The 18,947-nt window shown below is 36.8% G+C and overlaps 1 protein-coding gene across 3 annotated transcripts in view; it reads left to right on the top strand.

The window, feature by feature from the left end:
- Window positions 1-11,112, top strand: part of LOC132102535 (protein AF-9-like) — a 48,061-nt gene extending 36,949 nt beyond the window's left edge. For all 3 annotated transcript variants that reach the window (XM_059507264.1, XM_059507262.1, XM_059507263.1), the window contains exons 8-13: window positions 4,034-4,106; window positions 4,362-4,500; window positions 4,659-4,758; window positions 7,764-7,832; window positions 8,229-8,300; window positions 10,555-11,112. In XM_059507264.1, the coding sequence (XP_059363247.1) occupies window positions 4,034-4,106; window positions 4,362-4,500; window positions 4,659-4,758; window positions 7,764-7,832; window positions 8,229-8,300; window positions 10,555-10,686 (585 nt within the window). In that variant the 3' untranslated portion in view covers window positions 10,687-11,112. The remainder of the gene's footprint in view (window positions 1-4,033; window positions 4,107-4,361; window positions 4,501-4,658; window positions 4,759-7,763; window positions 7,833-8,228; window positions 8,301-10,554) is intronic.
- Window positions 11,113-18,947: the final 7,835 nt, after the last annotated feature.

Raw genomic sequence — 18,947 nt, 5'->3', positions numbered from 1 at the left:
CAGGACGTTTGGCAGCCCCTATTGTCGAACTCACTTTACGGGAGATTTTTAGCACCTGCCCCCTGCCAGGCAGCAACTCTCACTAGCACCACTGTCACCCTCAGTCCAGTGAGTGAGCCGTAATCGTTTTATAGCGCCCTGTTATGTTGCCTGTGGTGAATGGTTTTAGGCGGGTGCTGTATGTGGAGATGGATTGAACACATTGTTTGGAAAGGAGAATTTGAAAATTACTGTAGTTATTGTACAGTAACTGTAATTTTGAAGTAAGGGCAGAACAAGACAAAAACAAACTAGATTTCTATATTTACCAAAGATGAGTGAGTGTTGTTTGTTCAAACCGACCTCACCGCACTGATGAATATATGTTGGAGATGGTTGATGGTTATTTATTTATTTGTTTATTTGTAGTTGCTAACAAATTCTCTCTATAAATATGGCTCTCATTCATAACTAGTTTGTGGGATTTTTTCCCCTCTCCCATTTCACTGTATACAACATGCATTTTTATTCAGAGTGCTTAGAAAAATATAAGGAATCCATTATATTATATATATATATAGCCCTTATATAAAAATTTGAGGTTATTAATAAAGAAGTTTCTTATGCTCACCAACGATGCGTTTATTTGATCAAAAACACTGTAAGACAGTTATACTGTAAAATGTTACATATTGTAAAAGTGTGCCCTGATCCTGCAGAAATTATTCTAATATGTTCATTTAGTGCCCAAGAAATATTTCCTGTTAAGATCAATGTTGAAAATAGATGGGTTTCCCTTCTGGGGAAACTGTGATCCTTTTTTCCAGGATTCTTTTGATGAATAAAAAGTTCAAAGCATTTATTGTCTTTACAGTCACTTTTGATCAATATAATGCATCCTTGCGGAATAAAAGTATTTATTTCTTTAAACTGACCCCAAGCTTTTGAAGAATAATGTACATCCATAAAAATAAATAAAAAAAAAACTCTGTTTAATACTTGAGTTTGGGGTTTGTGTAAACCACTGACCCCAAGTATGAATAATAATAATGCAAACATTGCTTAATACATCTGTCATTAAAAAAAAACTGACCTCACCCTTTCTAAGAAGTACCATTGTCAGTGTACCATGGTTTCAATGTAGTATAGTGAAGATTGCTAGAAAGAGGACAGAGTGGTCTAATTTGCATCCTCCTGGCCTGTCTCGACTGAATAGACAACATTAGCCAATGTTTCCCAAGAGTACTCTAAAACCTTTCTTTGCCATTAATCACTGTACCAGCCCTGTTATAAATCCCACACTCACGTTCTCCATTTGCTGAGGAGCTGAATGGCATCTGCTTGTACATTTTGTTCGAGAGACCTGATTCAGTCTCACCAAGTGCTCATCAGAGAAGAATGTAAACAAATTAATTTAGATTAACTTTAATAGCTTCTTTAGATTTCCTCTCGGGCCGCTCTCCAAGAGGAATTAGCTTAACAGTTTCGCATTGAACTTCCTTGCTGGTTTTTTTCCAGCTCAGAAATGTTCCTCCACCCCATGCAATTTCAGCAAGCTTGTAAAATGTGTATCCAACTAGAGTACAAATTTTAACTTAACATGAGTGCAGCGAAGAAAAACAGTGGACTTTAAAGTAACTTTAAACCTCAAAACTTAAGCCAAATGGAAATTCAGGAAAGCAATTGTAACAGAGCTCCTTTCTTACTCTTTTATCCTCGGCCCCCTTTGCCACAATAAGCCTGATTTGTATTATACTTCCATTTGGTCGGGAAGTCTTTGTGGATTGCAGTTATTCAATCCAATTCGCTTCACTTACAGCTCACATCTTTGTTGTACTGAATGTAATTTTAAAAGAACATCATTACATTCATTTTTGCTTTGTTGGAACAGGCCGTTTTCACGAGTCTCTCTTTGAAACTGTTTTCTTAGCAAGGACCACGTTAACCTTCTCTTTTGTTAATGCTATATGAATAATGATTATTGTCATATATTTTTAATGACCTTTATTTGTTTGGAATGCAGCATGGATGTGCATTTTGTATTTTTTATTTTTTTTTGTATTGTCAGGTGGACACATTTACAGTAATTGCAGATTACGCTGAAAAGTATCTGTAAAAAATCCATACTGTATCATTGTTGCACAAGTGAGGCAGTCTAATCAAAATTGTTCATATTTATTTTCTTATTGCACGCTCCTAGTCTTATTGTGCATTGAACCTCAGTTATGCCAAATACATTTTATAATTTCATACTTATCATTTTTTGCTCTGCCGTCAACAGTTACCAGCAGCATTTAATGCCAAACGCCCACTTTTCACAATTCCTGATGGTTCATTCATTTCCTACCATAATATATCCGAAATATCTTATTTTGCTCTTAAAAAATATTACAGAGCTAAAATAAATTGCTTATGACTGTGAAAGAACAATTGCATTTAAAGAAAAATCTGTAAAGCGAAGGAAAAAGGTTATTTTCCTCAGTATTTTTGTCATGTTCCAATACAAATATCTAAATATCATTAAATCAAGATGCATTACTTGATGCGAGATGAAAAAATTAAGACTTATTTTCTGAGAAAAGGAACGTGATTTAGTGAGTTTATGCTTCAAACAAGAACAAATATCTGTCGATGGTGAATGGAAACATGTTTTTCCTTTGAATTAAGTAGATTTTTCTGAGCCCATCAGCAGATACTTGTTCTTGTTTTAATCATAAACACTTCATTTTGATCGTTTTTTTTTTTTTTTTTTTTAAACAAGACTTCTTTTCCTCTTATCTCTTCATATCTTATCTTATTGTGTTCTTATCTTATGTCCTATTTATATGAATCTTAAGACATTGGAAAACAAGACAAAAATATTTAAGGAAGAATGTCGTTCATCAAAAGTTAAAACTTATATTTATGTCTTTTTATTTTTGTCTTAAATTTAATTTTCACATTTTTTTTTTTTTTTAATATCTTTAAAAAGGTCTAGAAAATGTCTTAAATTTACCAGAACTAGAAACCTTGGATCAAACATTACTGCTATTAAACATGTCTTTAACAAGGATAACTGTTCATACCGCAAAAGAGCACAAGATGTGATGGGTTACATTTTAAAGGTATTTTCAATAAACATGGTGCATGTGTCTCTAAAAGCAAATAGAGGGGCCCTTTAAAACATGTCTGCTGTTTTATGCCCATGTATCCAATCAATCACAGTCCCATTGTTCTGAGAGGCTTGTCTCTGTAGTGAGATATTGCCCTACGAGTTCAAAGGTGCCTCATAAATTGTGGGATCCTCAACAATTAATCTACAGATTCAACAGTTCAAAGAGACCTCCTCTAAATCTAGTTTAACCTCAGCCTGATGGACTTACTCAATGAATAAGTGTCTCATTCCCTTCGCTTTTGTTTTCATTTTCATCAATGACCACTATTCATGTTTCAGCAGTACGGAGAGCTAAAATCTGTTTTGGTGTCATTTCAGTACAGTTTGACCATTTTAGCAACATTTGGATTAATGGTGTCTCTTGCATATTAAACTTTTTATATAGTTTTTTTTTCTTGCACTCAAAGTGAAGAGTCATGTGTGAGTAGGAAGGTTTAGTGTGAACATTGCCCCAAAGGGAACTGTGTGACCATAAATCAGTCTTCATTAGATCGGGTGAACGAGGAACCCACTGATTTACAGTGAGGAAGTGACACGTATACCCTTCAAAGCCTCTAGTGTGGAACAGAAGATCATGGAAATAGCCTCACAACTAACTGCATTTGGTTCTCTTTCAGATTTAAAATATTGCCCCCTGAGGTAGCTTCACCGTGGATTTGTAATTATAAGACTACATAACCAGTTTTGTGTCATTAGAAAAAGCAATAGTGTGCAAAGCTTAGTAAATGTCTTTTTGATGTTAATGTCGTGTGATAGAGTCAGTATATTGGGAGATATCAGAAAGTGCTTATTCATAAGTGCCCACATCATTTCGTGGTCAGACTTCTTGAGCACACAAAACCAAAATGCTTTGATATTGGTATTATTTTTATTGAGTTGGTACTTTGCCTTCTTTCCTAGTCAGATCAGCCCAGTCCAGCCAGCTCCGGTTCCAGTTCGAGCTCCAGCTTTGGACGCGCACACAAACGGCAAGGTAACCTTTCCGATATTTGCCACATCCTGCTGCTTTTGGCTGGCTTGGAGAAAGTCTGGCCTTATTATGGGTCAGTGTGTCAAGTCCCTTTTTTTTACCCAAAGAGTACACTTTACTACCAATATATTAGTTTATTTTACTAATATTAGAGAAATCTTACTATGGATGTGTGTGCAATGCATCTTATGACTTTGGGATCATAAATGTTAAAATATTATGCTTTTGTAGACATTTACCTTTCGTATTCACCTGTAGTATTGGGTCCTTTGCGGTCGGTGATCCCAGATATGCATTCAGATGAAAACGAAGAGGATTCAGAAGAGGAGGACGATAATGACATGGACTCGGACATGGAGCGACCTTTACACATGCAGATGACGCATCGCCACCGCAGGTAAATATCTATCAATAACTACCAACTAACTAACCCTGGCTGCAGAGATGGGAAAAGACAATTTTATGTATCCGTGCCTGCATACCATGCTGTGTAGCTGATGTGAAGATACTCAGAAGGGGATAATGAATGGTGAATATCTGCAACGTATTTTGCAGGGTGAGTTTAAGTGACGGCAGTGACAGTGAAAATAGCTCTGCCTCTTCACCACTGCCCCATAATGACCCCCAACCTCTACTGAAAACCGCCAATAATCAGGTGAGCTCGAACATCTCTCCTCTAACTGTGACTTCATTCTTCCATATCAGCTCTTGTGCTTATCGAGAGAATGAGTTGAAATTATATGTGGAGGTAAAATAAATTAAACTGTCAACAGTTCATAAGGGTTTTTGTTTCAGCATTTGTAACTAGCTGAATCTTTAAGCTAGAGAGATCAGAATTGTATACATTTGTCTACTACAAACGGCACCAATTCAAACCTCTGCAAGAATATCACAGCCCGTATAAGTTGATGTCAAATACAGGTGCTGGTCATATAATTAGAATATCATCAAAAAGTATTTATTTCACTAATTCGATCTAAAAAGTGAAACTTATATATTATATTCATTCATTAAACACAGACTGATATATTTAAAATGTTAATTTATTTTAATTTCGATGATTATAACTGGCAACTAAGGAAAATCCTAAATTCAGTATCTCAGAAAATTAGAATGTTACTTAAGACCAATACAAAGAAAAGATTTTTAGACATAGATTTTTAGGCTCTTAGTGCACGGACTTCCAGGCTGCAGAATAGTTTCATTGCAAGGGCCATTGCAGAACTGAATAATTATACACTCCTACCTCCCAGTCAGCACAGTTGCACTTTATAGGAACGGACTTTATGTAATGGAACTTAAGTGTAATGTTGGATGCCCTGTTATTTTTAACTATATTTATTGTGTGAATGTGTATATGAATGTGAGCATTGTTTTCTTAGAAGATGCACAAGCAAATTTCGTTGTATGGTACTACTGCACAATGACAATAAATTTACTTACTTACTTACTTACATCTTGGCAAACTAAAATGTATGAACATGAAAAGTATGAGCATATACAGCACTCAATACTTAGTTGGGGCTCCTTTTGCCTGAATTACTGCAGCAATGCGGCGTGGCATGGAGTCGATCAGTCTGTGGCACTGCTCAGGTGTTATGAGAGCCCAGGTTGCTCTGATAGTGGCCTTCAGCTCTTCTGCATTGTTGGGTCTGACATATCGCATCTTCCTCTTTACAATACCCCATAGATTTTCTATGGGGTTAAGATCAGGCGAGTTTGCTGGCCAGTTAAGAACAGGGATACCATGGTCCTTCAACCAGGTACTGGTAGCTTTGGCACTGTGTGCAGGTGCCAAGTCCTGTTGGTAAATTAAGTCTGCATCTCCATAAAGTTGGTCAGCAGCAGGAAGCATGAAGTGCTCTAAAACTTCCTGGACCTCAGAAAACATGAAGGGGTGGTGTTGGCGCAGTGGATAAGACACATGCCTTTGGTGTGAGAGACCAAGGTTCGAATCCACTGTGAGACACCAATGTGTCCCTGAGCAAGACACTTAACCCCTAGTTGCTCCAGAGGCGTGCGACCTCTGACATATATAGCAATTGTAAGTCGCTTTGGAAAAAAAAGCATCAGCTAAATGAATAAATGTAATGTAAATGTAAAAAACACAGTGGACCAACACCAGCAGATGACATGGCACCCCAAACCATCACTGACTGTGGAAACTTTACACTAGACCTCAAGCAACATGGATTGTGTGCCTCTCCTCTCTTCTTCCAGACTCTGGGACCCTGATTTCCAAAGGAAATACAAAATTTACTTTCAGTCCAGTCCTTTTTGAAGCGAGACGCTTCTGACTTCTGTTGTTCAAGAGTGGCTTGACACAAGGAATGCGAGATCTAAAAACCCATGTCTTGCATACGTCTGTGGTAGCGGTTCTTGAAGCACTGACTCCAGCTGCAGTCCACTCTTTGTGTATCTCCCCCACATTTTTGAATGGGTTTTGTTTCACAATTCACAATCCTCTCCAGGGTGCGGTTATCCCTATTGCTTGTAAACTTTTTTTTTTCTACCACATCTTTTCCTTCCCTTCGCCTCTCTATTAATATGCTTGGACACAGAGCTCTGTGAAAGGCCAGCCTCTTTTGCAATGACCTTTTGTGTCTTGCCCTCCTTATGCAAAGTGTCAATGGTTGTCTTTTGGACAACTGTCAAGTCAGCAGTCTTGCCCATGATTGTGTAGCCTACAGATCTAGACTGTGAGACCATTTAAAGGCCTTTGCAGGTGTTTTGAGTTAATTAGCTGATTAGAGTGTGGCACCAAGTGTCTTCAATATTGAACCTTTTCACAATATTCTAATTTTTCTGAGATACTTAATTTGGGATTTTCCTTAGATGTCAGTTATAATCATCAAAATTAAAAGAAATAAACATCTGAAATATATCAGTCTGAGTGTAATGAATGAATATAATATACAAGTTTCACTTTTTGAATGGAATTAGTGAAATAAATCAACTTTTTGATGATATTCTAATTATATGACCAGCACCTATATATGGTGTGCCTTTAGGGGTAGGTTGTAACAATTCAACTACAGAAGCAATAACAGCAGCCACACCATGAAGTATGCTTCAAAAACAGGTTTATTGAAATAATCAAAAAGAACAATACAGAACGTTATCTCACTTTTTGTGACTGGCCTCTGTGTGTGTGTGTGTGTGTGTGTGTGTGTGTGTATAAATAAGTCTACTAGAACAGTCTTTCATAACAGAATTTATGCTTACGAATGTTAAGAGAGCAGGCTTGGTGGATCCAGAAACTGCATATGTCACAGATGACAGCTTTAAGTTGCCAAATGGCTCCATATAGACAAAAATGCTTTAAATGTTTCTTACTACGGAAGACCAGTGGTTAATTTTAATAAAACAATCCATCAGTATAACTAAATTTCACCATATTAAAATGTGGTTGTTACAATTATTACAGATTTACATCTCTATCCTAACTCAAGTTACTACTATTGTGAACTCAAGCTACTGTCAAATGTGCTTTTTTTTTCTTTTCTTTTTCCTCCTGTATTTTTGAGCAAATAAATGGTGCCTTGGCTAGACTTATATCAAAACCATTATAAAATCTTACCAACTCCAAACATTTGAACAATGAGATGTATGTGTGTGTGTGTAATGTAATGGTTTTTTTAAATTGTTACAATTTTGCAGATACTTGAGGTGAAGAGTCCGATGAAACAAGCAAAGATGGACAAAAATAAAAACATTGACTGTGACAAGGTAATCAGTCTTTTTTTTTAAATGCATATGTGCAAAATTATATGTCATATGGCATGTTTTTAAACATCATATACATTCAATTTTGTCTAGATGATTTTCTTGGGAATCCCAGGGGTTTGCTAGCACTTTGCTGTTTGAGCTACAGGAATACAATGACATACTAGGCCTGTCATTTTAATATTAATACATGTAAATGTTTTATTGTAAGCAAACTGTGTATTAAACAATTTAGATGTTTTATTTTGCCACTTGGGGTCTAAAAAGCAAAAACAGTCGAAACCACTGCAGTGCAGGACACCATGACATTTTAGACATGCCACATTTAGTAGGAGCATGATTGATCAATCTGTGACATGTCTCCTTTTTTATTGATTAATCTAACTTCTCAATCCGCAGGCATACTTGGATGAGCTGGTTGAGCTTCACAGAAGACTAATGGCACTAAGGGAAAGGCACATATTACAGCAGGTAATAAATAAGAAGCATGTACTGTCAGAAGTCAGCTTTTCTAGATCACTCACTTCTGCACAGACAGTTGCACTAAGGGACCTTTGCACATGAGACGCAGTGCAGTATTCCTTGTGTTCCCTTTATGAGGGATCATGAGAAGGGACACTTCCCTGTCGGTCCAAGGAAACTGAGTGCTTTACCTAAAAATTTAGAAACCTGTAAAGTTTAAAGTTATTAACCACAGCATTAACATGTCAATGAATATCTGGCTGTGATCAATCATACTGGTAACAGTAGGTTGTCTCTTCTTTCAAGTCCTGCTTGCCAAGTAAACTCTTTGCGGCCCAGAATTCCTGTTCTTTGAGGCCTATTTGCTTTGACACAATGGAGAGTAATACTTCTCTTGTTCCAAGCAATTTTTGCCGTGCCCTTCTGTTGCAAAGCTTGTTGTGGTGTAAGTCTGGAAGATGTTCCAAATGCGGTTCAAACGTACATCTTAATCAAGCTAATCCTGCAGTTTTGTGAAGTAATCAGCCTCCTCTGCAATAAGATATGGCATTGACTAACTTCCATGATTAGCCCTTAACGCAAACTGGAAAATTTGTTGATGTCATTGGCAAGCTTTATTCGTTGTTATCCTGGCCACAAGAAATTGTTCTGTGAGGGACATTATTTCTCAAAAATAAAATGACGAACTTGATACTGGATGATTGACTGACTGCATGGTGTATCCTTTTAGAATGCAGTTATATGCCACTAAAATTCAGGATATGAGGGCAAATAATGGCCCCCTGTATGGGTTTGTATATTTATGTAATATGATATCGTTTAGCTAATGAAAGTAGTTCCAAACAAAGCCAGGGCGAACTGGTGTTTTATTACTGAATGAATCCACGTTTTTTGAATGAATCGAGTGAGGCAATGATTCAGTGACCCATTCATGTAGACAGTTGCTCAGTCTTTTTGTATCTGAATGTATCAGCAGTTTGAAGGAATGTTGAATGAATGAATGACTCATTAATACTGTGACTTGTCGCCACCTACTGGCGGTTTCTGCTTCATATTTAGAGTATCATTGAATTATTTTTTTAATCCCATTAATCTCATAGCCTCATTTATGCAATTCTAATTGTTATTAATTTGCTTTTAATTAGTTTAAATAATCAGCACATCCTGTAAATAATAAGCTTAAATATTTTATTATAATTTTTAATAAAATATTAAAAGCTTATAATATATATACCATGGAATCACCATGGAACTAGTGTGAAGTTATATGTAGCCAAGTATGGTGGCCCATACTCTGAATTAGTGCTCTGCAATCAATCCAATCCAAGTGCACACACACTGTGAACACACACCCAGAGCAGTGGCCAGTCATATTGCTGCGGCACTCAGGGAGCACTTTGGGATTCAGTGCTTTGCTCAAGGGTCTCACCTCAGTTGTAGTATTGAGGGTGGAAAATAACACTGTACATTCACTCCCCACCACAGACAATTCCTCCCAGACCTGAGATTCGAACCCTCAACATTTGGGTCATAAGTCTGACTCTGACCAAAAGGCTATGACTCTGGTGGGACTCGAACCAACAACCTTTGTATGGCATCATCTGTCTCGAAGTCTAATGTGCTATCTATTGCGCAACGTAGCCAATCAGCACTATATAATCTATATATAACTATATAATCCATCAGTCTTTTTATATATATTTTTATAAATATTTCTTCTTTTTAAAATATTATATTATGTTTAATTACATTACCTGTCTTACATTAACTTTTACAATAGATTGTTGTGTGCTTAAACTTCTTAAATTTTAAACAATAGCAGTACATCCATGGTTGTTTGTCCAGGCTTCAGGCGTTCGAACAGCTGACTTCTATCTTCAGTGTCATAACAGGCCTCTGGGTCTCCCTGTGTTTCTGGCCGGCATTCAGGGGAAACTGAAGAAATTCCTTCCATATGCGGCTTTCGCTTTGTAGTGTGAAACAGATCAGGTTTGGGTCCCATTACGGCTCAGTTTAATTCATGTGGCCACTCTGCAGCCCCCCTTCTCTTCATAATCACCAATTCAGCCCCTCTTCTGAAGCAGCAAGGGCTGGAACCAATAACAGGCTGCTTTGGTAAAGCATCTGCCTTAATTACAATCAGACTTGAGATATCGTGCAACGGGAGGCTGCACACTGTCAATGGAGCTTTTTATAAAATGTAAAGGTGAATGGATTGCCCCCACCCCCCGTCATAATCAGATTCCCTCTTTTTTTCTTTCAGATTGTGAACCTCATTGAGGAAACGGGACACTTTCACATCACAAACACAACTTTTGACTTTGACCTCTGCTCTCTGGACAAAACCACAGTTCGGAAGCTGCAAAGCTACCTGGAGACTTCTGGATCATCTTGAAGACTTGTGCAGCTGGCTGCCATGAGGAGGAATATCACACCTTCCTTTTTTCCTCCTTTTGTTTTTTCTCCTAAATTGAAACTTGTAAGGCAATGGAAAAGATCCGCTTTCATCTCCTCTCGTCTCTCGAAAGGCCTCAGAAATTGAAAACATTATTACATGAGTCTGGAGATCCTTTCGCTTCACCTGGACTTCACCCAAAAAGCCTTGATAATCCGACATTGCCAAAAAATGTTCTTGCTCCGAAACAGAATACATTTGTGTATATTGTATGAATGTTTGATAAGTTTTTTGTGATGAATGCATGTTTCAACACTGCCTTACCACATTGTCTATTTATTGAGTATGAGTTTCAAGTGTGTGTGTGTGTGTGTGTGTGTGTAAGTGCAAATGATATTAAACTTGTGCAAGCACTTGGGAACATCATCTCATCTGCAATGAAATGTCTGTTTTTAAGCATCACAAGAAATGTTTTTCATGCTGTACCACATGTAAAATGAACGGTTTCAGATTATGCTGGATGGAGGAAGACTTTTAGCCCTATTAATCAATGAATTGCACATTGTCTGCAAACTCTTTCTAAAATGTTTCCCTGTTGAATAATTAACAATATTATAATGGTTTTCAGTGTATCATCTGAAAGAAGGGAAATTCTTAAGCAAATCCAGGGACCTCTATCTTAAATGTTTTTTGCAGTAAGAAAGTGTATTGTTGAATCTTCTAATGTTATTGGGGACCACAGTTAGTTCCTATGGCTGTTCATTGGTTGTCCCTAAACCACTAGAAAATAGCCAAGTCTTAATTGTAGTTTGGGAGTTCTTTGTTAATCTGAGGAATTCCGGAAGTTATCACAGTTTACTTTTCAGTTCCATTGTTTTTTTGTTTTTAATCGATCATTTGATAGGCCAGTGTGAGCAGATCGAGTGCAGTCGAGTTGTAGCACTCAAGTTCTGCTTTGTGCAAAAGCAACCACGTTCACTTATTAGATGAGCCAGTCAGAAGTGATGGTGGTTTGAGAAGGGTTCAGATTAAATAATTAGCACTGTGAAGTGTTTGAATTTATCAGATAACTTGAAAAAAAAAATAGTTTTTGCTGAAATGAAAATCATGCCTTGTACACTTTATAATCGTTTATTTCCCAGATTAAATTTCTCTTCAGCTTCTAGTTTATCTATCATTATATAAAGTTTATGTGTGTATATAAACTTTATATGTGATAAAAAAAGTGATTATCTTACCTTTCTTAGAAGGCACTGACCTGCTTCGAGTAGAAAGTTCTTAATCATAATATGAATTCAAAACGGAGTCATTGTGGATGTGTAGTTACTGACCACTGAACATTTGATCATTGATGTTAAAAATACTTTTTGTTTTTGTTTAATGGATGGGGATAGCTGGTGAATATACAATCATCTGAATATCCCTTGTGCTGTGCTGAATATCCTTTACTTAACTAAATGTTCCGGTTGTGACCAGACTTTTACTTTTAAAATTACTTGTAAATCTCTCATAATGCTGTATTATATAAAATCTTGGGATCAATCTTGGTAGATCAGTGAGGCCTATGATCAGTCAGTTCCACAAAGTAATATAAAACTTGTGGTAATTGAAAGAAAACAAATTGATAAAAATCTAATCCAGTATTTAAAGACTCGTCAGAAAATTTCTGAATCCCCCTCTGTAGATGTGTTTTCATCCAGTGGCATGAGTTTGAATCATGGGATTATATGCAGTTGTTGTATCTTCACCATGTTGTCATCCTTGGTGTTAAGTCATGTCTTGGCTGTCTCATCAAAACCTTTTAAGAGTTAGACAGCCTGGGGTCAAATCCATAACTCTTTCTGTTTGTTAATGTGGGTGGTCTAGTTATGAAATGGAAAGGTACTCCAAAACATTGTTATATCCGAAAGTAGCGCAGTGTCAGTTGTAGCCTTTTAATAGAAAAGGAGGTGATTAATCCGGGATTTTTTTTGTTTTGATAATCCAAGTCCTCAAAAGATGATGAAATGTTCAGTACAGCTGAAGACAGAAACTTCCACATGGGTTCAACATGTAGTTTTGCACTTACATATACTTTAACTGGCATGTTTTTGGTTATTTTTCATTTTTCATATGAATGTATGAACGGGTGAGGGTGTAGTTGCAAAGTTTTTAAAAGGTTTTTTAATTATTATTTAAATATACAAAGTTAAAATTGTTTATATAGCTCAATAAATTGTAATTCACCATAATATCTGGCAAATTATTCAGTTACATAACTCCATTCCACATTCATAAACACACTTTATGAAAAATGTGACCCGTTATAATTGATACCTCCAGGACTTTCATAAGCCATACTTAAAACTTTTAAATAATAGTAATGATAATGTATAATACTGATGACTTAAGTGAACTTGCAGAAGTTCACAATTTAACCCCTCATGCTTTGGTTGCACATTATAAAGCCTCTAAAACATTCCTTGTTTATAGCCATGAAAACGGGCAAATTTGGAATTGTAGGCTGTTATCTGTGGACTTCAGGCCTCAAGTGTCTGACTGGTTCAGGAGGAAGCGGTTGGAGCTCCAGTAATAGTGAATGCTTCAAATGACTACTGCTAAACTCAGACTCGGCTCTACAAAGCCTCTGTTGTTCAGTGATTCACAGAGGCTGAGGGATGGGAAGTGTGAGCACATCTCTAACAGGCTTACAGTAAAGCCACTTCACTTAACACCATTAAACAGCATTCATGGGAGAGCAGCTGGCTCTGGATCCAGCGTCCTGCGCTGAAGGCCAGCCCTGCTACAGTTCTTCCAAAAGCCAACGGGTCTGAGACGTGAGCAAGTGTCAAACATTTAATTTCTTGTTTTACTGATAATGAATGAGATGTTTGGAGGTTTTCAGAGTCCGAGTCATCTCCATAGATAGATAGATAGATAGATAGATAGATAGATAGATAGATCCCTCCCACCCAACACCTGTTCATCACTTCATAAATCTGAGCCATGAGCCATTTGGGCATAAAAAAAAACACATAAATAATAATAATTCCCAAGCGACGTTTTGAGACGGATAACTTTTCTTTTGCCACCATCTGTTAACACACAGCAAAGTTATTTACTCTTTGAAAGCCTTATTAGGTCAAAATTGTCGTCTCATTGAATAAAGTGAGTACATTAATAAGTTTTCACATTTATCCGTTTTTCATAATTTACAGAGATGGCTGTAATATATTAATCTGAGATAGTTTTATCTGATATGAAATGCTTTAAAGTCTCTTTCAAGTCCACCTCCTCAAATGCTGGACATAAACACTGCTCACGTTCATGGAGATAGTCTCGCCCCGCGGGTAGTCTGTCTGGGTTTGAGACACACCAGAAGGAAATCCTTGTGTCCCCTTCTTTCCCTGAAGCTTTCTAAATGACGAAGAACAAGAGGAAAGAAATAAACTGCACTGCTTTCAGGATCCTGGATTAACTTAAGCCATTTCACAGTGTTGGGTGGGGGTTCCGAGTCAGGACGAACAGCGGGACATCCTGTTTGAGCTTCCAAATACCATTTCCTCCTATAAAACAAAGGAGAGACCTTAGAAATCAGCTCCCACAGAAGACATAGCAGTACATTTGTCATCTTCCTGGCACAAGTCCAAGTCCGATGAGCAGAGAAAAGATGCAGTGGAGCATTTGAAGGGCAGTTAAAATAGCATAAACTACATCATTAAAAGGAAAGGAAATTCAGGATTTTCCAGCTTTCCATTTCAAAAGCCAGAAATTGATATATTCATCAGTGTTGTGTAGCATTCACATCTTAAATTCCTCAACTTGAGTTGAATTACAGTATAACACACCGAAAAGAATTGGTGTAAAAACAAAATATCTAGTGAATTTCTCTGTTAATGGTTAAGAAATGGCAGGCGACACATTAAAATTCATGTGAAATTTTAAAGTGAAATTTTGTTTACATTTTACAGTGCAGAAAGCAGAATTGTATTTTAAATTACAGGATTCAGATCAATTTAATTATTACATTATTATTAAAATGAATGTCATATATATATATATAATGAAATGAAAATGAAAATTAATAATTCTTTTTAATTATTAAAACATTGAACTTAATATTGATATTTTATATTCATAATTTCTTCTGTAGTGATTCAAATCCAACTTACTAAATCAAAAGTGAAACAATCGTTAAATTCTAAATTAAAATGGTTAAATTAAGCATAAAGATGTACTCGTTTATCTCTCTGCTTTGGAGAGACTCCCTGTGAAAATTTGAACTGAAGCCACATACAAGCTTCACAATTACACTGGAACAAAACCAGAGCAAATATTTGTCCATCTGTGTAATCTGTCGGCCCGGGAGTAAGTGGTTTAGGCGGGAAATGAATCGAGAGAGAAAAACCAAAAAAAGCCCCATCCCCAACTTCCTATTCTCTGAGTGATTTGGTCCAGCAAGCCTTTAATCCTGCATTGTGCGCAAATGTGCACACAGTGACAATAATTCAAAGGTCTCTTATCATATGTTCTAGCTCAGTCATACCTGGGCCTCTTTTTCAGACGTCTGTTTGGTTTGACCTCTATTCCACCTCCTTGTGAAGACTTCAAAGTGACGTCGAGCGTTTGCACATGACCGGGTTTCCAGAAGGCTGAGGATCTGATTATTATTTGATTACTTATTTCTTTATATATTTCAGCCCCTGGTAAGCCCCAAATGTGGGGCAGGACCCTTGAACTTGAACCAAGTCCCAACCTGCTCTTTCATTGGGCCGAGGTATGCTTTGTTCTTCTTGATGGAAGTTGGGCGGGCCAGTAACCCGTGACCCCCAGCCCGGCCCACCCGGCTGTGAGAGTGCACAGACACTCTCACTCGCACACTCACAAAGCTGCACTTGCTAAATCCTCCTCAAAGGAGGGGATGGGGGGCCCTGAGAGAATGACCAAAAAAGCACTTATACATAGACACAATCTGGTTAAGACTGGAAGTAGATGGCTTTCTTCAAAAACACTTCAGGGGTCTTGCTTAGGTCTGCAGTCTTATTGGCTTTGGTTTACACAGCCACAACAAATACGGAGATAAAAACGCTCATTACACTCACACATCGAAAGAAAGAACTGACTGCAAACTGAAAGCAAACCAGACTTACTGTTCATTCAGAATTGAATAAAAAAAAATCCAAATCAAATCCTGAATTTGAACTGCAAACTGAAATTCAAAATCATCCAGTTTGTCAAAAGAAACTTTAAATAAATGGCTTTAGAAGTTGGAAAAAATATATGATTAAGTTTTGAAGTTTAAATAAGTTTAAAGACTAATTAACTTAATGATGATTTCATAAATGTTTTTATAATGATTTCATTCCTGCTAATCTCATTTTATTTACAGATCCTGAATTGCATTGCCAAGTTACATTACCCTTTCAAAAGATACACATTTGTACCATATTTACCCCTAATGGATGCATATTATAACCATAAAAGGTGCATATTACAGTGTACATATTAAAATGGTAACCTAAAATGTACATACCTTTGGATCCCAGTGGCAGCTTTTGAACCTTTTTTTCTGAAAGTGTACAATAATGGAAATCATGGTTGGTGTGATGCATCAAAACTTTTTATACACTGTTTATGATCCCATAACACTGATTATTAAAAGGCTAAGAGTTTGTTTCCAGTTCAATGGCATTGAGTATGAAGTTTTATTAGGAATTCATCTCATGATGTGATTTGGAGGCAATTAAGCTTAAACCTGCACTACAGATGTTACATATTGGCATGAGAGCATTAGAACAGAGTAATTTCATTATACATTTGGAGCTCCAGTCAAATGCAGAAAAGTGATAATTGCTCAGTTTGTGTCTTGCCAATATTTAGGAAGAAGAAAAAAAGATGGTTCCTTCTTCATTCCAATGATCTAAGGAACAATCTCTTCTTGTATTTGAATCCCATTCAAAGCTTTTCCCAGCAAGCTGACAAATGACAGATCTCAAGCTTTCTTGCTCTCTCTTCATATCCCCTCCTGCACAGAACAACAGATTTGACAGGAAAGAGCCAACCACTGCCAGTTATTCTACTGGGTGGGCTCACTTCTTAATGAATTGAGGACATCTGTGCTTCCAGGCAAGGATGCATCAGATGAAAGTCAGCCTTGCCACCAAATGGAAGCAATAATTTCAAATGGAATCCGCTATAAGGTACAATAGTGTAGATGTGATGCACTCTGTCTGTTGCCTCTGTCTGTTTATTTCCAAAGCATGAAAGGCTGACTATAGGGAAAAACTGACGTAGGATGTTTCAGTTAAGCCGGCTTGACAGGCGCTTTCAATCACTACAAGCACAACCGTGGCCTCACGATCGTCCAGTTCAGACTTATCTTCACCCTGACCTTGCTGATATATTTCATTACAAACTTAAGCAGAACTGTGGGATTCAATCATGTCAGCGGTTGCAAACTCAATCAGAACCTCACAGCTACTGACTGAAATTGTGTGCCTTTAAATGCCAGAAGCAGGCTAAATTTAGGATTTAGAGAAAAAGTCAGAATTGTTATTGTTATAGCTTATAAAATATTGTCCTCCAAATTATTGACATAGGCTATTATCTGATTAAAAACATAGCCAATGTAACCTTTAAGAAGGTAAGAATTTATTTACATTCCAATTTCAATATTCTAAATTAATCTACAAACTGGTAGAAAAAAAGGGCATAGCTTTAAATCTATACCTGTCTTGGTGTTTCTTTTCTCGTCTCTGAATTTTTACTTATTTTTTTCAGTCAGTCCTAAACTGATATAGGCCTACCCTTTTCCTGTTGCGTTTGTTTACATCAGAAGTTGGGTTGATACAACATACCTGACTGAATAAGTCATGCCACTGCTGATATTACCATGGTAAGTAAGGTGCAGGAGTCTTAATATGATTGACTATAATGATAATCCTCAAGAGGGCATTGTTTTTATGAAGGTTGTCTGATTTACTCTATGCATGTTAGTAATCCCTTTTGACAATCATCGAATTGATTGCGGCAGCATAATGCTTAATAATCCATAATAATAATTTGCCATCATCATATTGAAGTATTGTTGAGCTAGACAGTAATTTTGAGACCATGAATTAATCAATAAGTACTGTATAACAGCAGTTTGTCATAAAAAAAAATCCTTTTTTATTAAAACACATGTATTCCTTCATTTTTGTAACATTGTTAAAGATCATTTGAATTAGAGTTATGTTCATACAATTGATATACTGTATTCAGTCCCGGGTTCATTCACTTCAGGGGCTTCTGTTAATCACTGAAGAAAAGATAAGTGGAAACAGTCGTGTTCCTTTGGCCATGAATACAAACCATCTTGATATCATACCACTTCTTTTCTGAGCGATATGAAGTTACACCCCTTGAACAAGATAAAGCATTTCAAGCTAAATTGCATCTCTAACATGTCATGTTGCACTATGTAAACATAATGAATTGCAATGGCAATTAACATAACAATGCATTATTGCAAATTGCTTCAGAAAATAACGTCACCAATCGAGGTTAAGTCAAATTGCTCCAGTAGATAAATCTGAAAGCTCTGTGCCACTGGGCTTTTTGTTTCATCTGTTTATTCATTTATTTAAAATGGGTTTGACTGTTAGATTATATAATAGCACCTTAAGACTCATTTTTATTAAAGGTGTCCAATCTAATCTTGCATCATGCACCATTCAATTTCTCCCCCAGATATTGTGACATGAATGGCTTATGTCATCTCTTAAGTGTTTTTGCAAACAGTAAGTTGTTTATCCTCTCAGTAGCTAACATGTGTGACAAGATCTGCAAACACTTCTGACCTTAAACAATTGAATTCATTTATAACGGCAGTCTCCCACAAAACAAATGTTCCAGACATAGGAGATAGGATAAGATAAGATAGGATAGGATATATCCTCCACCTGCGCTACAATCTCAGTCTCTCGTTCCTAATGCAGCCCCAAACTGCTCTGAGCCAATATGTCCCGGTCATTTAGAAAAAGAGCCGATGTGCCCAGCGACGGCAGAACTTACTGGCCAGCTGCTGAGTGAGTTTCATCAGGTCTCGTTGCTGACTGCGGCAAATTCACTATAAAGTGGACAAACATAGACAGTGGCACTGAAGTGACCTTTTAGTTGGAGGAAAGATGCAAATATCTGCATAGCTATCATCAATATAATTTATAATGTATAAATACTGGTCAAACATTTGGAATAAATGTTTTTGAAAGACATCTCTTATGTTCACCAAGGCTGCAGTT

The sequence above is a fragment of the Carassius carassius genome, chromosome 2 (assembly GCF_963082965.1).
Source record: "Carassius carassius chromosome 2, fCarCar2.1, whole genome shotgun sequence".
NCBI lineage: Eukaryota > Metazoa > Chordata > Actinopteri > Cypriniformes > Cyprinidae > Carassius > Carassius carassius.
This window is presented reverse-complemented; position numbering and strand designations above follow the sequence as displayed.